At 40.2% G+C, this 26497-nt stretch overlaps 1 protein-coding gene across 2 annotated transcripts in view; it reads left to right on the forward strand.

Moving 5' to 3' along the window:
- Window positions 1–23296, forward strand: part of kitlga (kit ligand a) — a 32353-nt gene extending 9057 nt beyond the window's left edge. Inside the window, exons 2-10 of one of the 2 annotated variants that reach the window (XM_069718644.1) lie at window positions 9446–9556; window positions 10114–10170; window positions 10558–10710; window positions 11107–11287; window positions 14105–14158; window positions 14984–15081; window positions 20940–21046; window positions 21423–21487; window positions 21583–23296. In XM_069718644.1, the coding sequence (XP_069574745.1) occupies window positions 9446–9556; window positions 10114–10170; window positions 10558–10710; window positions 11107–11287; window positions 14105–14158; window positions 14984–15081; window positions 20940–21046; window positions 21423–21453 (792 nt within the window). In that variant the 3' untranslated portion in view covers window positions 21454–21487; window positions 21583–23296. Of the gene's footprint in view, window positions 1–9445; window positions 9557–10113; window positions 10171–10557; window positions 10711–11106; window positions 11288–14104; window positions 14159–14983; window positions 15082–20939; window positions 21052–21422; window positions 21489–21582 lie in introns of those variants that run through there. The other variant, XM_069718645.1, reaches the window with a different exon arrangement.
- The last annotated feature ends 3201 nt before the right edge of the window (window positions 23297–26497 follow it).

Genomic DNA, 26497 nt, shown 5'->3' on the forward strand with positions numbered 1-26497 from the left:
AGGATACGTGAAGGGATCCAACTCTGAGAGTACCAAAGGAGTTACTGTCCAACAGAAAGGTCGACTCGGGTCAGAAATCTTCAATCACATGTTGGAGAAAGTCTCCGAGACTTCATTATCAAACAGGAAGTTTCTGGCATAAGATGTGAGCGGACACTGACACCGTCTCCTCTCTGTAGCCCATCGTCTCCTTAGCTACGATATTATTTTTGTTTACACCATTAAAAGCTTTCTTTTTTTTTTGCCGCTCACTTGATAATTTTTGGTTAAAAGGACGCCACATTCGGGACACACTGATCTTTGAAAGCCATTGTTTAACACAGTGGGGGAGCTCTAGTTTCCACCGAGGCCCATGTTAAAATCTGGTCTCATTAGATTGTTTGTTTACTGTTTTTCTATGGAACATATAGTTAGTGACCAAACCAACAAAACAAACTGCTCATTAACGAGAAGTTTCTCTGAAAGTGTGTCGTTAGCTGGAGCTCCGTGTGGCCTGTTGTTTTAACAGTGTATTTTATCTCAGCCCACATGCTCTTTGTGTCTGTCGGTAATGAGTTTCTTAAGACCTTTTCTGGAGACCGTCTATCCGTGTGAGGTCATTTATTAAATTTCCCATCAAACTCACTCTTCACATCACATCTGAGATAGATCTGCAGTCAGGAAGGCATTCATTTATGTTCCCCGAAGGTATTTCGCCTTTTGCTTGTCAGGATGCACCCGTCGAGGGTTCGGCCTGATCCACATTAAATATTGTTTCTTCATCAATTTAAAATAGTAAAATGTTTACAGTTGCGTTTGTTAGTTTTAGTACCACAGCACTCCCTGTAGCATGTTGTCTCATCCCAATGAATTTCTTGTAGTGATATAACTGTTTTATAGTATTAAGTGGATTGATTGGCTACCAGCCTGATGCAAAAAAACAAAACAGTTTCTATGTCAATGTCATCATAAAATTTCTGCTCTGAATTTCATTCATTCTGTTGCTGATGCATCACTGAGGTGGATCTGACCGATCTGATTGGAAACCTGACGATACTACGTCCCGCTCACCGATAGCTGTAACCTGACTGCACCACAGACCTGTCAATCAAACAGACACGCCCCCAAAAACAGGTCTTCTTGAATCTTCTTTTCTAATGAATGAGGGATTATTTTCAGATGGACCTCCAGAAAACTAATAAGAAGGAGTGACTTTAGCTAACAACACCGAGAGAACTGATGGACACATTTTATTCACTTTGGATTTGATGAGAGAAGTTGAATGGGAGTCTATGGAGCCGGAGGCTTTTTGGAGCCGACCTCTAGTGGCACTCGCTGGTATTGCAGCTGAAGACACTTCTGGATCGGAACCATTTTACAGACCTGAAGCTACGAACTCTTTTATATCCAGTCTGTGTTCATGGTCATTAGTTTGTTTAAAGAAAGCACTGTTATTATATTAGTAATCATACCCACAGCTAGTTACCTGTATTGGAACAAAGAGGTAGAATAAAATCTGTTCAGTTCAGTTGGTTTTCATCCTGATCCGTTCGTCGTGCTGTTATTGTCTGAGAGGGAAGTAACTGCCATTTCAAAGTTAAGTCAGTCAATCTGAAAGATTCTGAGACACCCCTTATTTAGTGTTGTGTTTTTCTAATTTGCAATAATCACCAGGTTCATCCAGAGATGAAACCCACATGATGCTGCGTCGGTCGGTGCCATGAACCGTCCCAGACCTGTCAGACAAGGCCTCCGTGTGCTCTTATATGACAGTGTAATTGTCTGGCTCCCCTCCATTGCCTTGAGGTTTATTTTGTTAGCGTTAACGGCTATAAGTGCACCTCAGCAGCCAGCAGCGGGAAACAGGATGTTTGTAGATGCTAATTTGATTTTCCACCTAAGTAAGTGAGCTCCGGTTGCTTTCTAGTTCTAGAAATTCTAGTTCTGTTCAAGATGAATGGAATTGTGTTCCTGCTGATGTTTGACTCCTTTCTAGCTCAATACCTCAAGATGTTTAGATAATAAATAAAACGTGTCTATAGGCTTATCTTCATGGTTTTCAAGCCTCTTTTCTGTGCAGTTTATTCATTGAGATGTAAAATCCTAACATGTGAGACTGAGGTACTCCCTGATGAGCCCAGTACTTTCTCCGCTTAGCCTTCGTCATCTGCCCCGTTTTAATCTGTATTATGAAACATGGGAACTAATGTCTCGTGGCAAAATTTAAAACAAGTGATGTGGGTGAAAGATTAGGATAAAGCATCCATCTCTGTGACAGAACAGGCTGCATGTTGCTATGATGGATTCATGTCATGCAAAGTCCTCTGTGCTCCGCTTTTATGAGATTATGTGGATAAGAGGGCCACGAGGCCTGCGGTTTGGAGAGTCTGCTCAAGCTAATGATGCCTCGGTGGAAAATGAGATGGTGGGTAATCATCCTCAGCAGCAGCTCCACTATGGAGAACAGGCGCACTGCAGAGAGCCGTAATGCACCTGACAATCAGGGACGAGGGGGCTTCAGGGTGGAGGGTCTGACTGATCAACCCTTCTGGTCTGACATCAGCTGCTTCTGCTGTTAGAAGAATAAAAGAGGATCATTTACTTTATTTCTGACACCGTGAGTTTAGGAGATAATTTGATTCTCTCAGTGCAGCTGTGACTTTCTTCATCATGTCGTCAGCAGGAAAAACATTGTGATGAGTTGAAGTCGGAGCGTGTTCCTCACTGAAGACGTGTTGTTTATTGATATGTTTGGCCCGAGCTGGATGTTGGGAGTCTGAGAAAGTTATCAACCAAGACGTGTTTGTTTTTGCACGGCTGTTATTTAACCAAAAAAATGTTCACATCTGATTCTCTGTTGAAATAAGACAGCTCACGATAAGACAATGTTGGATCACAGTTTGCTGTGACTGCATCACTACATTAATAGTTTTTATTGGAAACATTTAGTAAAATGTGTGTACTCTTCATATCCTGCGAAGAAGTTATTTTCATGTGGTTTAATATATCCATCAGCTTTGTTCTCAGCCTTTTCTCGGGTTCAAGATTAAGCAGTGACACAACCGAATGCAATAATGCATACCAACATTTATAGAGTGTCCATGTTGTTGCAGCTCCGTGAGGTTCCCTTTACTTATTTAATCCCACACATGGTGGCGACGAATGTTTTCTTTGAAACGTTGTTTTTTCCATCGTATGTTAACGAGGAACACTCCAACATAACAGCTGATGATCAGAGGGATGCTCGAGGCAAACATCATCTTTTGCATGAAGCGGACACTTTCTTGATAAAATGACTTCACCTGCAAGAAGCCTGTAATTTTGTCACGTGGGAATAGTGGTGCGATAAATTAGGTTGAAGACCAGAAAAACGTTGGATTTTAAAGTGTCTGGCACTGATGTTCAGTCCGTCAGTCCGCTCCTGTGTCATACGGGATTACTGCAAACAGACAAGTGTTCCAGATGACGATTAAAATGGAATACAACAATACTGAGATTTGTGCTGGAATGCTCCAGATTAGTTATATTGGATCACCAGTTACACAAAATATAGAATATAAGAAAAAAAGATGAGGATGTATGTGTGAAATTTAAAGTGAAGCATGTACAATATGCAGCAGTATCACATCCAGTATGTAGCAGCCTTGGTTCAATATCAGCACTAATGGTTGATGCATACAGTGTTTATGTTAGCAGTGCAGTAAATAATGGACGTTAGTAACCCAAATGGATTTAATTTATTTGTTTTTATTGTTTTTCATGAGCCCACATTGTAATTGAAAGATGGTAGAAAGTAATGCAGCTTTGTTCTCTTTGAAAGGTCAACAGATGAAGCAGAATGATACAATAAACAACTCACTGTGCTTTTTCATTGTTTTCTTTCGTCACATATTGAAATAATCAAAATGACAAACAAGCACTGAAACACGTCCGATCACAGACCGAACTTTAATCTCCACGACCACTTTCAGTCTGATGTGAATTATCACTAGTGTGATAAATAACTTATCAGCAGCATGCCTCATGAGCTGACATGGTGATTTGACAGTCTGAAAAAAAGTGTTTACCATGGCAGGGGAAAGTTTGACAAAGTCCACCAGCAGCCGTCTAGACAGATCCACACCGGCAGGGCCAAAGAGGCGCTGAGCCAGCAGACTATTTCAGAGTCCTTTGTGTGAAATCCTTGGCGAACTATTCACTTCAGAGTTTTGGCCTTTATTCCATCTGTCAGCCTCTCAGAACCACATGAATGCTTTTCCCTCCATCCTGCAGGACGGACAGGAGCGAAGAAACAACTAATGACACTTAGTGGTAATCCAGATCTGGGAAACCTGCCATTCAACTTTTTTCTTTTCTTTTTTTTTTTTTTTACTATAATGTTTAGCCATCATCAATTACATAATCTGATCCAGTCGATAAAAGTAAAATGATGCATATTGTCATGTTTTAATCCTTAAATGAAACAACAACATTAAACTGCTCTTTTTAAATGCACACTAAGGGTTGATCATACTATTTCCTGTTATCAGTTTGGGGTCATGTTTTCAGTATCACATGATTAACTATAAGATCCTTGGAGAGAATAAACCTGCACCAATGCTGCAGAAAAGTCATCGCTTGCTGTTTCTGAAATCTGTAAGAACTTTTTGGCAGAGAGAGGTCCGGTGAGGTTTGAACTTCTGCGGCTCGTCTGGAGGTTTTCAGCCGATGTTTCTGAGCGGTGAACCTGTCTCATCAAGACCTGCTGTGAATACTGCCGTGTTTACTGCCACAAAAAGGCTGCTGTGATGACCGTTGGTTTTAAAGAGGCAATAACAACATATAATGGTAAATGGCAACCAGGAACCCCCCCCCCCCCCTCCTCCCACCAGCCCGCCGACCACAGCTGCTCCACTTGGAGCATAAAAAGTGCAGATGTGCAGAACGTTTTAACCCTTTACTGGCTTTACCGCACATATCGATGTGACAGAGATGAAACAGTCAGGCCCGGTGTTTTGTCGCAACCTGAACAGGAATTTTAATAGATGGATGGTCCTGTTCCCTTCTTCAACATGCAAACCAGCATTTCCCCCCCAAAGGCTGAAATGAGGATTTTAACGTCCTGATCCGAGACACAAACGTTGGAACCAGTAACCACATGTCCTCCTGTCTGTCCTCAAAGCTGGTGTGTGGCGGTGACGAGGCGAGCCGGCCACACATCCGCTCAGGAGGAACACCAACAGGCCAACGCACCTCGGTCGGTGTCGGTGTGGAACACCAACGTACATCTAAGGAAGAAATATCAAAACTCATTTCTCAATGTTTTAAAATAAAACTTTTAGCAAATTAGTTCTCGAGAATTCAAAGGAAATAGTGTGTTTTTTATGTGCTTCAGCTCTTTTTTGAAAAGTAAACAAGTGCTGGATTGGTTTTAGATGTTGTCGGACAAACATGACGTTTTCTTGTAAAACTCCTTCTGCGTAGTTGTATCTGGGCATCTCTGACTTTATTCCCTCTTATCATTTCATGACACGGAGAGGTCGAGGCCTAAACTCATGATTTATAACGACGTCCCACACATTTGTGTTTTGCTAATCTCCCAGAAAACGCTCTCTTATCGACCCTGTCTGCCATTCAAAGACGATTGGTTCTGGTGAAGCTGACTGGAATTGAATTACATCCCATCTGCCCTTTACATGCAGCTTTTCCTTCAGCCTTTCCTGCTGCTGATGGATCATTGTTCCACTCTCTTCCTGTTGTGGCTCAGTTCAAATCGAAGACAGAAACAGGAGGAACGTGGGTGGCAGAGTCTGTCCTGAAGACTTTAAATCTTCTGTCATGATCAGGAAGTTTTAGTGGACACATTTGTTTAATTACACAATTATAGTATAACCCTGATTAAAGTTAAACAATGCACCTACACTTTATGAAGCTTTTATTCACTAAAATCACAATGTCAATGTCAATAGACGCTCATTCAGATGTGTTCGGTTGAACGTTAGAAGTTTAAGCACTTCGAGATAAACAGGTGGTGACGTGCATTTTTTATTAAACCATGACAAAGAGTCAAACTTTAAAAAATGGGAAAATATGAAAGGAAATGCGACTTTTCTGAGTTTCATCCAGTTATTTTCATAGAGATGAATGGAAACACGTGTGATGAATATGCTCAAATATTGCGTAGAAACTTTGACAGGATACTGATCTGAGTGTCCAAACTGTGGATGGTTTAAGTTTCAGTGTGTAACGGTGGAGCAGGAAGCAGGAAGCGCGCTCCTCAGACCTTCACTTAAATAAACTCTAGAACAAAGTGCTGTTGTGTTGGTTGAAGTGCTGACGATTAGACGTGGCTCAGCTCACCGTGATCTCTTTATCCCGCTCACTGTGAAACCTCTTTGGTTGTATTGACCAAAGAACAGGTTTACATTCAGGGTATTGAATAGTTTTGGGCTCGGCTCTAATCTCCATTAAAAAAGGCTACAAGAATGGCAACTATCAGCTCACAAACCTGCAAATCAATGTGGGAACTTCCGTTTACATCCAGTGTCCTTACTCAAAGGCGTTGTGTGTTTCCCTGAGTGCTTTTCCTTCCTCCTATGAAAGCCAATTCTATCTTTAAATTGTTTACGTCCATATTTGTTTGCTAGCAGTCTTTTGTTGTTGAATTTTACCCTCATTCATGCTCATCAGTCAGCAGAATAGTCTGCAAGAATCTCATCGTCCAAACCTACAAACGCAACAAGAACCCAACATAAAGCTTTGCTCCGCGGCGCTCCTAGTGGTCAAAACCACCACAGGAGGCCTTTAAAGATTCATTCAGGTGTAAAAAGATACTCAGTCGCTGTCTGAGATTATATCTACCGAGGGAGCTTGGCTCTTATTGACCACTTTAAGAAATATGAAAGAAGAGCTGTGGGGTTGGTATCTGTTACCACGACTAAAGATGGGCTCCAATTCAGCACGATTTTGACAAGGTTTAATCATTCCTAATAAAATTCCAGCATCAGGCCGAAATATGAACGAAAAAACAGTCCTTGTAGTGCAACGATTAAAAAACAGCAACGACAACACACATCAAAGTCGAGCAGGTCTGAATTTTTTCGCCTTGACGTGGTGGTTTGCTTCCTTGACGTCGACCAATAGGATGCATTTCTAAACATGACGAAGAGGAAGTGGGATGTTGTCGTGTTGCTGTCAGGTAGAACAGTTGAACAGTGGGATGGTTTGTTGAGCTGTTTCCTCGAGATAAATGTTTCTTCACACCAAAAAGTAGTTGGTCCAAAGTGTGTAAGATTACTGAACTCTGCCCGTGTTGACATCCACATCATGATTGTATAATGATTACATCTGACGCTGACGCTCAGCATCTCTGGATGATTTACCTGCATGTCACAACAACATCAACTCCTCCAACATGTTTCTCAAAGGCTCACTGCAGTAAAAGTTGCCAGCGTCACGCCGGCACCTGGATCTCTTGTGATCTAAGAACGGCTGCTCGGACCAATTCAAAGAGAATGAAAGCTGCTCTTGTGTCACTTTCTAGCAGCTTCTGTCATCGGTATGAAAGAGGACTCTGTAGTTGAAGAATAATGTTGACTGGTTGAACACTAACCCGTGGAGTCCTCGGGTCTGTCATGTCGAGTGTGCATCACTGTTTTCTTTTGTTCTCTGCACGCTTTTTGTTCACCCCTCGGAGGGTTTCACAAGTGACGTACGATTTTGTTGACATCCTAATTTCGATATTTTTCCTTGATTGTTGTGCCAAATAGTTTCTCTTTTCCGTTTTGTGTTTATTGTGGTTATTTCCTACAATGTTGTGCTGTAGCCTGCAAAGTTAACACTGTGTTTTAAGTGTGAAATATACATTCATCCGCTCACATTCCTTCTCCTATTAGGAGGGTAGAGGTTTGGAAGACTGCACTGGGTGTTTTATTGTGAAAATTGGCCCTTCGTGCCCGGTGGATCTTCTTTATAATTTAATCTGTGGCTGAACACTCTAGAAGTCTGAAAAGTGCTCATCACTGCTCCAGACTTCTTACTAAAATTGTTTGCGCTTTTTGAGAGAAGATTTAAAAGTCATGGCAGCAAAAACAAAAGTGTAAATAATAAAACCATAACAGAATTTAATTTATGATTTAGCATGACTTGATGAAACACATGCAGAGCCATTCCTAATATTATTAGTATAATTCTGATTACATCAAAATGTCTGCTGCAAAAAAGGCATATTGTCTCCTAACTGGTACTTTTAAAACTTCCATTGGTTCCTGTCGGCATTACAGATGCCTGATGGTTCGTTCTTTGAACAGAGACTTTCCTTTTTTCTGTGACATCAACAGAAGTTTTGAAAAACCTCCATTTAACTCCAGTAATTTGTTGCATGGATTAAGGATTCTGCATAAATTACTTATAAGCACAGATTTCATTCTTCAGTACTGTGTGATGCTGCATCCTTGTGAAAACACTTGTGAAATACTGTGGGTGCTCAACACAACATTGTTATTGGCAGCTACACCTTTAAACTGCTGTAAAACCACTTCACATCACAGCAGCTTATTGTTTCTCACTGTCTTCTAGAACAGAAACGGCCGTTTTGTGAAAATAATAACAGACTGTAAATGAGTTTAATGGCTCGGCGAGGTTGTAGCTGGGAGGTGTGATAACTCCACTGAGTCTAGAGGCTTTATTTTAACCATCTATGCGCACGGCCTGAAGCACAAGTTGCATTGAGGGTGTGTCCAACCCTACTTTACCAGCAGAAAATCTGAGCTCTAAGTGAGGCGCGTGGTTTCCATTGTTGGAACTAATTCTCTTAATTAATCACAGGTGTGTTTGGGGCTGAACAGGAAAAAAATGTAAACCAGAGTCATCGTACCTTCCCTTCCAAAGATCGATTGTATCTTCGTGGATCGTTATATAAATGGTAGATTTGTTGTTTAGAAAGAAAATTTCTTTGCAGCTGAAACAGATCTGTTCGTGTTCAGATTAATGTAAAATAATAATCATTGATATCTTTTTATTTCTAATGTTTTGTATCATCATATCACTTTGTTAATAATGCACCCTTAGAATAACACTGAAATACTGAACCACTGGCTTCAGACCAGGTTTTTGTTGGTTAATTGTGGAATCGCTTCCTGCTGCCTCGAGATAATAACGCACCTGAACACTCTTCAGTTTAAGACCAACACACTGGGGGGCGCTCAGACAGGTGCAGGTATATTTACTATTTAACCAACATGGATGCTGGACAGATAAAATGACACCTGCGTTGGTCTGAAAGTAGCAAAAGATGCTGGTGTTACATTTGGTGCTGCTTTCTGCCGGCTGTGAGAAGCCGTAGATCTCTTTATTTTTATTCACGTGGTTTACTGTGACATTGTTGTGTGCACATGAACTCTCATGGAGTATCTCCAAACCACAAAGAGGTTTTTACGTAGTGCATGTGACTAATTGTCAAACTGTGTTTGTCTCTTTTGACCTGCAGAGTTGGATACACGTCTGTGTCCATTTCCTGCTGTTCATCACGCTTGGGGTACATTCAGATACACTTGACGTCAACCCAGTGACCGATGACATCTTTAAACTCTCTATTTTGGTAAGAACGACACTGGAATTTAATTTATATTTAAACATTTTAAAGCTAAAGCTCCATGCAAGGTTTCCACTAAACAATGAGAACCTATTATACGTTGTCTATCTAATACACGAGAAAATTGTACGTTAAAAAAAAAGGAATTGTAAATTTCATTTAAAAATCATAGCTATGTCTTTGGTTTATGAGATACTGTCATTCATTTTGCATATTTGCATCATTTAATGTGAGGCATGGTCACCAGTCTGGACTGTCTGACGTAAAGCTCTGCTTTGTCACTATACTCATATTCAATGACGGCCACTGTGGAAGTACCTGCTTTTCATTTTAACAATATAAATATGTACGCAAGTCAAAATATGACATAGCTAACAACAACATGTTGTCAGCATATAGAGAGAAAAAGAAGCCAAATGATAAACTCAAATAAAACAGCATGAATTTACAGGTACTGCAGGACTGGATCTTTGTCTGTTTGCTACTTTGAATTGATATTGACATATTGATTTGAATATGATTTGTGTGCAGCTTAAAGTTGTTGCATTGGTTTCCTTTTACAGAGACAAAATATTCCTAAAGATTACAAAATTCCTGTACACTACATTCCAAAACAACAGGTAAGACATCATTCTGCCTGATAACAGTAAATAATAAAATGTTTTTTTTTTTTTTTCCATCCAATGACCAAATTTATGGGTAAATTGGAACTTTAACATTTTTAAACCTTAATTCTTACTGACAAAAATCTCACATTTTTACACAGTCATTCTCTCGAGGAAAAAAACATTTTTCAAAACATCATACCAAACTTTTTCAATTTCAAATACTCACTCTACCATAACTTTATTGTACCTGAAGACTGTTAAATGTGAAAGCCCCATCTGGGTAATTAGACTTTTCAGGATATTTTCTTCTTGACATTTTGGTAGAAATGATTACAGTAAGCTGTATGCAACATACAGCGCGTGAATTTCACTCCATGTCTCTGCTCTTTTTTCCTCTAGGGTGGGATGTGTTGGTTACAATTAAATGTCTTCTATTTGGAGGCAAGTTTACAAGATTTAGCACAAAAGTTTGGGAATATTTCATCCAATAGAAACGACATTCGGATATTCATCCTAATACTCCAAGACCTGCGACTCAAAATGGGTTCTGTGGTAAGTTCACAACTTAGACCAAATTATTAACAGACAGAAAACAGAAAATGAAAACATTCATTATAATGAATGAAATAAAATAAACTAATATGGTCCATTGTTGCTGCTGAGTTCAGTATATGTTTGGAGATTTTCAGTTTTGCAGCCTTGATTTTTATATTTTCACCTGAAATAAATAAAAAGTCATAATTTACTGCAGCAAAAGGGAATTAAATTATGTTTGGGCCACAAAAACAACATTGAGAGTTGTCTCCATAGAGGCTGATGTTGCAGCCATGCGACTGACTTACCTTCATAATTGCACAGTATGGATCCAAAAGAGGTGGCATTAGGGGGTTTACCACCAAAAGCAGTTTAATAACTTCAGCTGTATGTGAACTGTTTCCATCTTTCCAGGAGCCCATCATGTACGACTTTGAGTGTCACTACAGGGAAGAGAGGTGGCAGACAGAGCAATACTTCGACTTCGTCAAAGACTTCCTAACAGCTGCACAGAATAAAGAAGATTCAGATGACTGTGATCCTCCTCCCTGTCCCACCACACCGTACACAGTACCGTCGCAAGAATATTCACAAGGTGAACAATTGTTTTGCTTCATTTCTACCATTTAGCTGTTGGTTGTAAGAAAAACAAAACTCTCAGCTGTTCGCCTCCGCCAACCGGTCAAGCTATAGTTTACATTCATATATGTCCAGACTCATTTAATACATGTCGTGAAGACTTCGAAGTAATCCTTTTATGTGTCTCATGCTTCGCCAATAAAGCTGATTGATAGTAGACGAAATAATGAAGCTACAAGTTCTGAAACGCAGATGCTTCACACTCATGTTCAACCCGACACACAGAAGATCTACACAATCAGCCGGGTTTCAAAGGGGACACCCAACATCGGGCACAATCAGCCCTTCTGTTCCTGAGTCACGGCGCTGGACAACAGCCAGAAAAGTGTTTTCACAGAACATTATGATGTCACAGCGAAGTGGATCTTTTGACCTTCTCTATATAAAATGTCATCACTTCACCATTTTATCCTAATTTTGTGGTAATTAGCGTACGAAGTTTTGAATGACGGCCACAGACGTGATTTGTGCGAGCGCAGTCAAACTTTGAACTTTGGCCACTAAAATCGAATTGGGTCATTGTTGAGTTGAAGTGGATGTTTGTGCCACATTTGTAGAAATTCCTCCAAGACGTGTATGAGACGTACTAGACGAGGAACATGATGCCTCACAGCAGGCATTAAAAACTACCATGAATCTGTTTATTGACAACAGTTTTGATAATCAGTAATTATGACAGAATATTAAACACGTCTGAGAGGACAAATGGGTGAAATTATGATTTTTAAATCCAAGAGGTCAAAGGTCAACTTTACTATATACAGGGAGGCTGTAGCTCAGTCGGTAGAGTGGGTTGCATACTAATCGGAAGGTTGGTGGTTCAATTCCAGCTCCTCCTGTCCACATACCTAAGTGTCCTTGAGCTAGACACTGAACCCTAAAAAAAAATGCTCCCAATGGTGTACCATTGGTGTGTTGTAAGTCGCTTTGGATAAAAGCGTCAGCTAAATGAAATGTAATAACTTTGCCATCATAATGTTCTGCGTTAAATGGCCATTATCAGTACGATAACTCACATCTGGTCAGATACTGAAGTGGTGGCTCTAAAGTTGGGTGGGCCACCTGGAAACTGACTGTAGAGATATTTTGTTGAATTTGTAGCTCCCTTGTGGCAACATTTATAGTTTACTGATATTTATTGACCCAGTATGTGAACACATGAGGATCCCCTCACTACACGTTGTGTACGATAAGACTGGACAGACATGGATGAACACAGCTGATTGGGGCAAACATCTGGTAATTATAGTTCATGTTCTGTATCGATGTGAACTGTTTGTCTTTGGTCAGACAATGAAAGCCATGAACCACTTTGAGCGGTGGGAATTTCAAATATTTTAAAGAATATATAAGTGGTCCATTTATTCTTTCATTGATTGATTCTGGTGAAAAGCTGTTGGTTGACTGCAGCGCGTTTGATTAACGACAGACTCTTTCAGAATCAGCAGATTTCTTTCCATGACTTCAAAAAAATCTGAGCTGCTTAGCAAGCCTGACTCAGCATATTGCTGTGTATGTGAGTTTTTCCACATTTACTTTTAAACGTCTCACCTCTGATTCATGTTTGCTTATCATTGGTTGAAACAAACAAATGCTAAACTGGATTGAAGCTCGTTTTCTTTGATGAAACATTTATGATGCTTTCTAAAAAAAAATTCCTGAAAGACTTTTAGTGATGAATAAATAATAATCTGACTGCTGAAACATTCACCAGCTGGTTCTAATAAACAGGTCAGAAAAGATGATTATATTATTCCTAATGAAGATCAGTTTGGAGAGAATCTGGCCCATCATCCTGTCAGGAAAGATACGACTGTTGGAAAAGCTGCTGACCAGGCATTCCTTGTATGATTTGTAATATGTAATTCTGATAAACCTTTTTTCCACTCAAACAGCAGCATTATTAGTCACTATTTCTTCAGAAACAAATATTTCCATTGAACGTTTATTACTGTTATTTACTGTTCAGAGGCACTCTTGAATAGAAAAGTTTCAAACAGTTTTTCTGGTTGTTGGAAGCAACATTTTCAGAGCTGCATTGGTGCACTAGATGTACAATTTGAAATGTGGAAACCTCAGCGGATGAAACGAAATTATCTGAAGTGCTCGATGGGAAACTTTTTTATGATCCAGGTTTTCCGGCTGAGTTTTATTGTCTGAAACATTAGCAGCAGCCGACATTGTAGGTCACATGTTGTGAAGCCGGTCTACAACTTCTAAGCGGGAATGTTCCCGCCACAAGCTGCTGTTGCTTGTTAAAAGTACCGCCAGCGTCTTTGGACCATTGTGAAGCGGCTCTATTTAGGACAGATCTCCTGTGGCCGTTCGGAGAAGCTTTTAATCCAGCAACCATTATTTCTTCACAAGAACTTTGTGAGATAAAAACTGAAAAACGGTCTCGGCGCTGAGACGGCCCTTTGAGACCCGGCTGAGTCAGCAGACTGAGGGAAGATGTCCCCAGGCAGCGCCGGTGAAAAGGAAGAAAAGGGCCGAAACCCGATTGTATACGTGTTGATTACAGAGCAATCTTCCAATCTTCCCAAGCGCTTGGCTTTTCTCTGCCGGAGTGGTCGGATCAGCTCTTTGTGTGTGTGTGTGTGTGTGTGTGTGTGGGGGGGGGGGGGTGTTGAGGTGACTTTTTAGCACCTGACAATGAAACGTTTTCATCATCAGGCGGTGACGCTCTTCTCGTCCTGTTTTCATCCTTCCGCTCGTTCTTTTCCTCGAAACTGCGACCAATTTGTTTGTTGATTTGTTTGTTTGTTTTCCTCAGGGTCACCAACTCCCAGCAGTAAAGAGCCAGAGTGTTCGACTGGCTGCACAGCACGTAAGTCTGAAGGTCCCAGTGTCTCAGGGTCCAGTTGGGTTCCAGAACCGGCCACTGTTAGTGACAGTGTTTGTCCACATTCCTCAGTGAGCTGCTGTCACTAATTAATGGAGCTCTGCAGGGAAAATTCCACTTCACGTCTTATGTCCCAGGATGCATCTTATCTGCTGTCCTGCAGGCTTTTATCTGCACTCCTTCCAGAAAGCCCTGCAGAGTTTAGTGCCATCGCAAGATGTTGGTGTGTTTACGTTTGGGTGTGGAGAGAAAGAATGCAAGAGAAGAGTGTCCAATAAAGTGTGATGAAATAAAAAGATTGTATTGTTAACAGGTTGTAGAAACACAGCAGTGAGCAAAGAGTCCTTCACCTCGGTTTAATACGGGTCAGGTATTGGCATGGTAACATGATACAACTTTAAAGTGGCTCTGATGTTGTGTGTTCACTCTCAGTCTGTTTCCAGACAGTTCAAATATTTGCATTTGCTTTTGTGCGTCTTAAAAACAGTCTGATTGGAATCTTTGAAGCTTGTTTTAAAAGTCAAATTATTATTTTATTGTTGTTTATTCAACATGACAACCTCTGATGTCAGTAATTGTAATAAGGCAGTATTTTGGTAATTTTACTGTTTTCTGATGGTCTTTACTTTCTGCTGCCATCATCAAAAACAGAAATATTTACTAAAATGATTGATAAAGTTTCTTTCAAAAGCAACACGAGGTTAAAACCATTAGCGTCTTGGTGTTTTAGAGTGTTGAATTATATTTCTGAGTCGTATCTGTTATTGACGAGCGGTTGGATGAAGTCTCTTGTCTGTTTTTCGGCCCCAGATAAAGAACCAAGACTCCTGCCTGAGGTGGTGGAGCAAAGCCTTCTCTCCCTACTCTTCATTCCACTGCTAGCCCTCATATTCCTGCTGGTGTGGAAGGTGAGCCGACCTTTGACCCCTGACCCTGAGCCCTATAAAACTCCCCGAGCTGCTCCGGTGACACGGCTTCTTTTGTTAGTGGCTGATTTTATTATCGGGAGATAACGCTGTGCTCCCTTTAACTATAGCAGCCGGCGCGACCTTTCACCTTTCAGCAGAGGTTGCACAAACCATGTTAATGTGTGTTGTTGCTGATGTGTGTTGTTGTTGTTGTTGATGTGTGTTGTTGTTGATATGTATTGTTGTTGATGTGTATTGTTGCTGATGTGTGTTGTTGTTGATGTGTGTTGTTGTTAATGTGTTGTTGTTGATGTGTGGTGTTGATGTGTGTTGTTGTTAATGTGTTGTTGATGTGTGGTGTTGCTGATGTGTGTTGTTGTTGTTGTTGTTGATGTGTGTTGTTGTTGATATGTATTGTTGTTGATGTGTATTGTTGTTGATGTGTATTGTTGCTGATGTATATTGTTGTTGATGTGTGTTGTTGTTAATGTGTTGTTGTTGATGTGTGTTGTTGATGTGTGGTGTTGCTGATGGGTGTTGTTGATGTGTGTTGCTGTTAATGTGTTGTTGACGTGTGTTGTTGATGTGTGTTGTTGCTGATATGTGTCGTTGTTGTTTATGTGTGTTGTTGTTGATGTGTATTGTTGCCAATGTGTGTTGTTGTTGATGTGTGTTGTTGATGTGCATTGTTGCTGATGTGTGTGTTGTTGATGTGTGTTGTTGATGTGTGTTGTTGATGTGTATTGTTGCTGATGTGTGTAGTTGCTCATTGGTGTTGTTGATGTGTATTGTTGCTGATGTGTGAAGTTGCTGATGTGTGTTGCTGATATGTGTGTTGTTGATGTGTGTTGTTGCTGATGTGTGTAGTTGCCGATGTGTGTTGCTGATGTGTGTTGGTCAGGTGTGTTGTTGTTGATGTGTGTTGTTGACGTGTGTTGTTGTCGATGCGTGTTGTTGCTGATGTGTGTTGTTGTTGATGTGTGTTGTTGCTGATGTGTGTTGTTGATGTGTGTTGCTGATGTGTGTAGTTGCCGATGTGTGTTGCTGATGTGTGTTGGTGAGGTATGTTGTTGTTGATGTGTGTTGTTGACATGTGTTGTTGTTGATGCGTGTTGTTGTTGATGTGTGTTGTTGTTGATGCGCTTTGTTGTTGATGTGTGTTGTTGCTGATGTGTGTAGTTGCCGATGTGTGTTGCTGATGTGTGTTGGTGAGGTGTGTTGTTGTTGATGTGTGTTGTTGATGTGTGTTTTTGTCGATGCGTGTTGTTGCTGATGTGTGTTGTTGTTGATGTGTGTTGTTGCTCATGGGTGTTGTTGATGTGTATTGTTGCTGATGTGTGTTGTTGCTCATGGGTGTTGTTGATGTGTATTGTTGCTGATGTGTATTGTTGCTGATGTGTGAAGTTGCTGATGTGTTTTGCTGATATGTGTGTTGTTGATGTGTGTTGTTGCTGATGTGTGTAGTTGCCGATGTGTGTTGCTGATGTGTGTTGGTGAGGTGTGTTGTTGACGTGTGTTGTTGTTGATGCGTGTTGTTGCTGATGTGTGTTGTTGTTGATGTGTGTTGTTGCTGATGTGTGTAGTTGCCGATGTGTGTTGCTGATGTGTGTTGGTGAGGTGTGTTGTTGTTGATGCGTGTTGTTGCTGATGTGTGTTGTTGTTGATGTGTGTTGCTGATGTGTGTTGTTGTTGTTGTTGATGTGTGTTGTTGTTGATGCGTGTTGTTGATATGTATTGTTGCTGATGTGTGTAGTTGACAATGTGTGTTGTTGTTGAGGTGTGTTGTTGTTGATGTGTGTTGCTGAAGTGTGTTGTTGACGTGTGTTGTTGTTGATGCGTGTTGTTGCTGATGTGTGTTGTTGTTGATGTGTATTGTTGCTGATGTGTGTAGTTGACAATGTGTGTTGTTGCTGATGTGTGTTGTTGTTGATGTGTGTTGTTGAGATGTGTTGTTGTTGATGTATGTTGCTGTTGATGTGTGTTGTTACTGATGTGTGTTGTTGATGTGCGTTGTTACTGATGTGTTTTGCTGATGTGTGTTGTTGCTGATGTGTGTTGTTGTTGAGGTGTGTTGTTGCTGATGTGTTTTGCTGATGTGTATTGTTGTTGATGTGTGTTGTTGCCGATGTGTGTTGTTACTGATGTGTGTTGTTGCCGACGTGTGTTGCTGATGTATGTTGCTGTTGATGTGTGTTGTTACTGATGTGTGTTGTTGATGTGTGTTGTTACTGATGTGTTTTGCTGATGTGTATTGTTGTTGATGTGTGTTGTTGCTGATGTGTTTTCCTGATGTGTATTGTTGTTGATGTGTGTTGTTGCTGATGTGTGTTGTTGTTGAGGTGTGTTGTTGCTGATTTGTATTGTTGTTGATGTGTGTTGTTGTTGACGACGTGTGTTGTTGATGTGTGTTGTTGCTGATGTGTTTTTGTTGATGTATGTTGTTGTTGATGTGTTGTTGCTGATGTGTGTTGTTGATGTGTGTTGTCGATGTGTTTTGTTTACAACGTTTGTTATTAATGTCAACACGTTGATGTGTTGTTAATGTGTGTTGTTGTTGATGCGTGTTGTTGCTGATGTGTGTAGTTGCCGATGTGTGTTGTTGCTGATGTGTGTTGTTGTTGATGTGTTTTTGTTGATGTGTTGTTGCCGATGTGCTGTTGCTGATGTGTTGTTGTTGATATATGTTGTTGATTTGTGTTGTTGATGATGTGTGTTGTTGTTGATGTGTGTTTGTAGCACGTCTGAGCTACCGTGGGGGTTCCTTTGAGACAGATGACGCGCTCAGTCAGATGTTCAGGTGTAAAATGCCTTTATTTGCCCGGCCCATACACCAATGTCTCTTTACACCCGCTTTCTCTCGCCTCCTTCTCCCTGCTCCCTTTATTAGGGGCGAGCTCATCAGTCCACCTCCAGCTCAGCTGTGCTCATTACACCTTCCCGGCACCGTTCCCTGAACCACTCCTCCCACTCTCTACCCCCTGCAGCTGAGCTAACCACGCCCCACCACCACAGTGTTGTTGCCGACATCTGTTGTTGATGTGTGTTGTTGCTGATGTGTATTTTTGTTGATGTGTGTTGTTGCTGATGTGTGTTGTTGTTGAGGTGTGTTGTTGCTGAGGTGTGTTGTTGCCGACGTGTGTTGTTGATGTGTGTTGTTGATGTGTGTTGTTGATGTGTGTTGTTGCTGATGTGTTTTTGTTGATGTATGTTGTTGTTGATGTGTTGTTGCTGATGTGTGTTGTTGATGTGTGTTGTTGATGTGTTTTGTTTACGACGTTTGTTATTAATGTCAACACGTTGATGTGTTGTTAATGTGTGTTGTTGTTGATGCGTGTTGTTGCTGATGTGTGTAGTTGCCGATGTGTGTTGTTGCTGATGTGTGTTGCTGATGTGTTTTTGATGTGCGTTTTTGCTGATGTGTGTTGTTGCTGATGTGTGCTGTTGCTGATGTGTTGTTGTTGATACATGTTGTTGATTTGTGTTGTTGATGATGTATGTTGTTGTTGATGTATGTTGTTTTTGTTGTGTTGTTGATGTTTGTTGTTGTTGTTGATTTGTTGTTGCTGATGTGTGTTGCTGGTTTTTGTTGTGTGTTGTTAATGATGTGCTTTGTTGTTAATGTGTGTTGTTGCGGATGTGTGTTGTTGACGTGTGTTTTTGCTGATGTGCTCTGTTGTTGATGTGTGTTGTTTTTTATGTGTTGTTGATGTTTGTTGTTGTTGACGTGTGTTGCTGATTTTTGTTTTTGTTGTGTTGTTGTGTGTTGTTGCTGATGTGCTTTGTTGTTAATGTGTTGTTGCGGATGTGTGTTGTTGCCGATGTGTGTTGTTGTTGATGTGTGATGTAGCCGATGTGTGTTGTTGCTGATGTGTGTTGTTGTTGATGTGTATTGCCGATTTGTGTTTTTGATGTGTTATTGATGATGACATGTGTTGTTGTTGATGTGTGTTGTTGATATGTGTTGTTGATGTGCATTTTTGCTGATGTGTTGTTGCTGATGTGTGTTGTTGTTGATGTGTTGTTGCTAATGTGTTGTTGCTGATTTGTAGTGTTGTTGATGTGTGTTTTTGTTGATGTGTGTTGTTGCCGATGTATGCTGTTGCTGATGTGTTGTTGTTGATATATGTTGTTGATTTGTGTTGTTGATGATGTATGTTGTTGTTGATGTGTGTTGTTTTTGATGTGTTGTTGATGTTTGTTGTTGTTGTTGATTTGTTTTTGCTGATGTGTGTTGCTGGTTTTTGTTGTGTGTTGTTCCTGATGTGCTTTGTTGTTGATGTGTGTTGTTGCGGATGTGTGTTGTTGACGTGTGTTTTTGCTGATGTGCTTTGTTGTTGATGTGTGTTGTTTTTAATGTGTTGTTGATGTTTGTTGTTGTTGATGTGTGTTGTTGATTTTTGTTTTTGTTGTGTTGTTGTGTGTTGTTGCTGATGTGCTTTGTTGCTAATGTATTGCTGCGGATGTGTGTCATTGACGTGTGTTGTGACTGATATGTGTTGTTGTTGATGTGTTGTTGATGTGTGATGTAGCCGATGTGTGTTGTTGCTGATGTGTGTTGTTGTTGATATGTATTGCCAATTTGTGTTTTTGATGTGTTGTTGTTGATGTGTGTTGTTGATGTGTTGTTGATGTGTGTTGTTGATGTGTTGTTGATGTGTTGTTGATGTGTTGTTGATGTTGTTGATGTGTGTTGTTGATGTGTGTTGTTGTGTGTTTTTCATGTGTTGTTGATGTGTGTTGTTGATGTGTGTTGTGTTATTGATGTGTGTTGTTCACATGTTGTTCATGTGTTTTGTTGTTGATGTGTTTTTGATGTGTTGTTCATGTGTGTTGTTGATGTGTGTTGCTGATGTGTGTTGCTGATGTGTGTTTCTGACGTGTGTTGTTGTTGTGTGTTTTTCATGTGTTGTTGTTGTATGTTGTTGATGTGTTGTTGATGTGTGTTGCTGATGTGCATTGTTGTTGTGTGTTGTCGATGTGTGTTGTCGATATGTGTTGTTAATGTGTGTTGTTGTTGTGTGTTATTGATGTGTGTTATTGATGTGTGTTGTTGCTGATGTGTGTTGTTGACGTGTGTTGTTAATGTGTGTGTTGTTGTTGATGTGTGTTATTGATGTGTGTTGTTGATGTGTGTTGTTGATGTGTGTTGTTGTTGGTGTGTGTTGTTGATGTGTGTTGTTGTTAATGTGTTGTTGATGTGTGTTTTTGTTGGTGTGTTGTTGATGTGGGTTGTTGACGTGTGTTGTTGTTGATGTGTGTTGTTGTTAAATGTGTGTTTTTGTTGATGTGTGTTAGTGATGTGTGTTGTTGTTGATGTGTGTTGTTGATGTGTGTTGTTGTTGATGTGTGTTATTGATGCATATTGTGTTTGATGTGTGTTGTTGTTGATGTGCGTTGTTGCTGATGTGTGTTGTTGCTGATGTGTGTTGCTGATGTGTGTTGTTGATGTGTGTTGTTGATGTGTGTTTGTTGTTGATGTGTGTTTGTTGTTGATGTGTGGTGTTGTTGATGCGTGTTTGTTGTTGATGTGTGTTTGTTGTTGAAATGTGTTTGTTGTTGACGTGTGTTGTTGTTGATGTGTGTTTGTTGTTGATGTGTGTTTGTTGTTGATGTGTGTTGTTGTTGATGTGTGTTTGTTGTTGATGTGTGTTGTTGTTGAAATGTGTTTGTTGTTGATGTGTGTTGTTGTTGATGTGTGTTTGTTGTTGATGTGTGTTGTTGTTGATGTGTGTTTGTTGTTGATGTGTGGTGTTGTTGTTGATGTGTGTTTGTTGTTGATGTGTGGTGTTGTTGTTGATGTGTGTTTGTTGTTGATGTGTGTTTTTTGTTGATGTGAGCTGTTTCCCGCCCCGCTACAGGTCCGATCCCGGAGGAGCGGAGAGGATGTTTCCCAGAATCCTGCAGAAGGACTCTTCACAGGAACCGAAGGGACAGCACCTCCTCTAGATGCTGAAATAACAGAAAAGTAGGCTATTGTTGACTTTATATTTCTTCAGGAAGCGTTTCCCCTTCACGTAACTCAGCTTTTCACACTGCAAACGGATCAGATGGTCACCACATCAAATCAAAATATCTCTTACTTATTTACTTATTTTAGTTATTTTTTCAAAACTTAAATCTTTACTGAGAAAAAAAGTAAAAAGGAAGCATCATTATTTTTTACAGCTGATTCAATAGTAATGCGGCCCTCCTCGCAGGACCTCCAGTTTGAACTTGGACCTCGCCGGACTCCCCTGCACACCAACACCAGAACCTCCTCGTCTGCGCTGCTTGACTCCCATCATGTGAAAACCTTTTCTGCTGCCGCTGAGTCTCATATTTTTCTTTTTATCCGATTTCAGAAACAAGCTGAACGTGATAGAAACAGTGTAAAGCTTCGAGCCATCGATGTTCTCCAGCGTAATTGGTGAGACTTTTTCATTTGACATTTAATAACAGGAACAAACAGCAGAGGATTTGAGTTTGAGGTCTGGCCTCTGAAACGTCTGCTCTGTGTCCCAGGGCTCGACTCGTTCCTCCTGTTGGTGTCCGAAGGTGAAAGACAAACATGAAGCTGAGTTCCATGGTGAGGTTGCCGTGGTGACCGGCCTGTGTTTCACTGCTCTCCAGATTCATGATGGCACATTAACTTTTGACTCTTCTGGTTCCATCCCACCTGATACTGTATGGATAAGCTTGCCTTTCTTATAAGATTGCATTAACCCATGCTTTTGGAAAAGACTGAGATTTTTAGCTGATAAAACCCCTCCCCCTCCAACACACACAGTCCTCTGGCTCCCTCTCACCATGAACCCGCTCCACCGTCGACTCTCTGGGGAAAATGTTTGCCTCTGTCTGAACGCATCGCTTCAGTCTGCCAGTTCATCTTCAGAGAACGAAGCAGAGGGACTGATGCCGGTGATCTTGTCTATGAACTGAGGCATGAATTACTACCTCCAGTGACCCTCATGTTAACCTCAACAGCTTCCTCTCAGTCCAGGGTTTCCCAAAGAAAACTCATGTTCAGCGTTGTGGTTCCACGGTGTGGTCACGTCGTCGGGTTCGGGTGTGTACCCGCCGGGGTGCAGGATGTATTTATTTATTTGGTGGCAGCACTCAGCCGCTGCTCTTCATACAACTCAAATGTTTCAAGCAATCACCTAAGAGCACCTTTACTAATGGGTCACATGTAAAGAATGATCTGTATATTAACACGTCATGAACCCAGAAACGTTCCTGAACATGTTCTGGTTTATACGACTCGGGCGATTTAAAATGTGAGTGACTTTCGTGGAGAAAAAAATACATATATATATATAAATATGCTGCTTGGACTAACTTACATTTAAACTATTGAAATCCGCTAATGAGTATCAGGGAGGACTTCTGTGGATCCAGATTTATTTATTTTTTTTCAATTTAAAGGTGAATTATTCAGATCATAGGTGTCAGGCACATACACCATAATACAATGAGCCTCCCATAGAAAACGGTAGTTCAACAATGCCTTTATTTTTTACTTATCTCACCTTTAGTTTAGAAACTAAAATCACTAAAGGAGACAAAGTTTGTAAAAAGAAACTGAAATGATATGATAGAATAAACAAATACCATATAATATGAATTTTTATATGAAAATATATGTTTTTGACTGTTTATTCAATGACCAAATGTACTCACAAAGAAAACCCATCCAGCTCAGACTTCTCACTCTCATGGTTGAATCTGTTCTTACTGACTTTGCCTTTGTCCAGTATTAGCGTTTTAAAAACCTGTGACAGACAATCTGATAAAGATAGTTGATGCATTTATCACGATTCAAATGCTGAAGGATTTCACCGATGTTCATGGAAGTGACAGGCGACGCACCTTAGTTACCTTCAAAACCCACACAGCTCGCCACATGGGAATGCCACGCGAACCTAAATATCAGTTTTGCCTTAAAGTTGCACCATCATCTCCTTCACGTACTGAACTGCACACAGTGGTGTGACTTGTTAAAAGCATGGTGAGTTTTAGAGTTGTTTCCTCCCCACAGTACGAAGATCCACGTAAAACTTTCCTCGTAGCTGCTGGAGCGCACCGTTCGCCCTGTTAACGTTACTGCATTACATCGTTAATACAATTTTCCTGTCTCTGTTTCAATTTAAGAGCTCTTCAGAAATCCTTTAATTCTTAAGGCTCTTATTGTGACAGAAATCAGACAATAACATTTTGGATAAGTAATCCAGAGCAGCGGTTGGAAGCAGCATGATTATACGGTTGATTTTATTACATTTAAAATGTGGAAATTGACATTATTGACTATTATAGGCTAAGTAAACCTGCCACCGTAGGAAGAGCAGTTACAAAACTTTAGAAACAAGCCACAACATGCCAATGCACACGCCCAAGTGTGCAGTGATGTGTGTGGTGCGCTCCGGTACTTAAACAAATAGCACTACACCCCTGCTTTTAGTCACTTTGAAACTGTTGACAGCTTGTTCAGTCTGTGTGTGTAGCTTTAGTAATTGCTGAAGCCCTCAGGCCCATCCTGATATTAAATTCATGGGCCCCTCCCTGCACTCCTTCACTTGATGCACTCGGAGATCTGACAGTTTGGAAGCGGAGGCAGATCCTGTCTCAGCGATAACACATCTCATCATAGCAGGAAAGCAACAGGGTTGAAAATATTGAAAAAGGCAGTTGACTCCCGTGAAGCCTTGCCCAAAGCAATCAATAATGGTTTCTAGGTATGACGACGATTATTGATATTATTATATATTATTACAAGGACAATCAATAAAGAGGTAGGAGTGTGAATAGGGCATGCTGGCTGTGACCTTTCCCATCAGGCAACTAGCTGACAATGACAGAAGTGGCAGGACACAAACATCTGTTTCTGTATGTAGTTTGAGTATTCCTATCATATTTGTGGTCTTACATTGTACGATGTCCATTCTTGGTTTTGTGCCTTGTTTTATTAGCATGATTGACTCGTGTGTAAAGCTTGTCTATGTGTCTGTGTGGTAGCAGAAGGCGGGGAGATCGTTACAGGTCAGATTAGAATGATCTCGCTACGGTAACCCGACAGTTAGGACTCCCAGTCGCTCTCCTTTTCTAAATGACAGTTGTGTTGGCTTAACCTGTGCTGTTGTGATTTGGAATTCCATTTTCTGATAAAGCAGTGCTTTGGAATGTGAAAACAAACTGCAGTGGTTGTGACATTTCTGTCCACATGTTACATTTTAGCCTTTGTAATCCTTAGGAAACAGTTCACCTGATGAATGCTCGTTTCCTGAGTATTTGGGACTACAAGTTGGGAATTTTTCTTATAGGAGACAAGAATATATTGTGCAAAAATGAATCTGTGTATGAAAAAGAAAATCGTATACCACATTGGTGTTCATATAGTTCAGATCAACAGTACCTTTCAGCATCAATAGCTGGAATTATTTGGTGTGGTAAAGTATTGTTTGTTGTGTTGAACTGCAAGATAACTTTATTCATTTAAAAATGCATTTTTGAAGAAAACTATTCATGGTGACACGTGCCATATTCTCTATGGCAGTTTAGAGATGAGTCTGCGTTAGAAAAAGTATTCCACATTGGTGTACATGTAGTCCACAGTTACAAGACTTAGCACGGATATCAGAAATCTGTTATTTCAAAGCCATTAGCCAATTATTTCTATTCAAAGATGCATTTTTGAACAATATGGGAGTATAATATATATGGCAGTTTAGACCTAAGACTTTCTCTTAAATCATCTGTAGGTTGTGCTTCTCTACATGAAGACTATTAAATGCAGTGCCCAGTATTCTGACAGAGACACAGGCTAGTATAGCCACAAACAATCTAAAAACAAAAGGTATACCATGTCAAAAGTTGCTTTATATACATAGTCTTTGAATATATGAGCTGAAACAGGTCTAAGCTGTGAACAAAAACAAAAACATAAAATGGTCTCCCATTTTCCTGTCTATGTGAGAGCCAGAAACAGTCGGTATGTCTGATGCATCGAAGCCAGAAACCAAACAATTTTATGCATTAGTCGAGAGAATGATTGCCCTTAAATACTGTTCCTATGTGGGTTGTTGTACGGTCTGAGAGCGAGCGGAGCTGCATCCTGAACAGTGCTTTCGGGCACGAGTGATCCAATCCATCCCACTTCAATGGGGGAATCAAATGGCTCTAGGCAGGAAATAAGTCTGGGTGCCAAAAAGCAAATGCAAATATTGCCTGGTTGGTATTCTGGGTGAAAACTCTACTGTATTCTGTATTTTTGTATAAATGTAAACAAACATATATGAAATATGAATAAAGTCACATATCCAACTGTTAGTTATTGACCTGTTTGTTGTTGTTGAAGAATTTTAATCATCTTACTTTATCTTCTGTAAATAATTTTTTCAACCTGGCCCTGAAGTCAAACATAAAAACATTTCACAAAACAAAAACATGTCACCAAAAAAAAAACATTTCACAAAACACAGAAAGTTGAGAAAACATCAAAGCATCAAACAAAATGTAAAAACATTTCAGAAAATTTCCACTTGCAGCATCCTGACATTGACCCTTCCCATAAACATTTGTCTTTTGAGAAATGTTTTTGACCTTCATGGCCACCGTAACCTGGGCCTATCAGCAGGGAATCAGACTGAGGGCATGCTAACGCTGCCTCAGGTAAAATAGCTTAGCAGCTTAGCTGTGGACATGTTGGGGGGTGTAATAAACTCCATGCCTTTGGGAAAGAAATCTAAAGGTTTCAAACTGCATGTCTGTATTCCATAGCCATTCAAAGGTAAAAACACTTCAACTAGTTGCGGCCTGATTAAAAAAAATGAACAGCCGTGTCTAATATGTTTGACACATTTAGTACTAAATCAAATTGTTCGCTTCTGGCTTTCCAAATAACATTATTATAGACATTTACGGATCACATGAATCACAGAGTTTTAGATGTCATTCCAAAGAGAAACAGATATGTGTCCAAGGAAAGCTTGTGCTCTCCCAGGGTGTGCTTTTTAAATTCATTTTAACATTTTATTGCTTGTTGGAGTTGAATAATGTTCTTAATTTGTCAGATTTTATTAACCAAGTTGTACTGAGCTCCAAAGACAACTTGAGAAAAAGCTCTCCAGAGTTGTGTTATGTGTCCAGGGGATGAGATTAAAAGGTAAAAGAAAAACAAGAAGATAAATCATTCTTCCTTGGAAGGTTTCAGCTGTCACCAGAAGAGTATAACAATAAAATGAAACTTTTTGTAGTTTGTTCATGACCATATTTCATTAAACCAATCACACCAGTCGGAGGCCTTCAGCCTTCTGTCTACAGCCACAAAAACAATTGTGCCAATAGCTCAAGATTTTCCACAACCTTGAATATTTTATTACTTTTATGCAACATTTAGCACATTCGCCATACATGAAAAAAAGAAAAAAGCTTTCCCTGCTTT

The sequence above is a fragment of the Brachyistius frenatus genome, unplaced genomic scaffold (genome assembly GCF_029030835.1).
Source record: "Brachyistius frenatus isolate BFR_SWC_R1_liver_20210118 unplaced genomic scaffold, ASM2903083v1 Contig_195, whole genome shotgun sequence".
Classification (NCBI taxonomy): domain Eukaryota; kingdom Metazoa; phylum Chordata; class Actinopteri; family Embiotocidae; genus Brachyistius; species Brachyistius frenatus.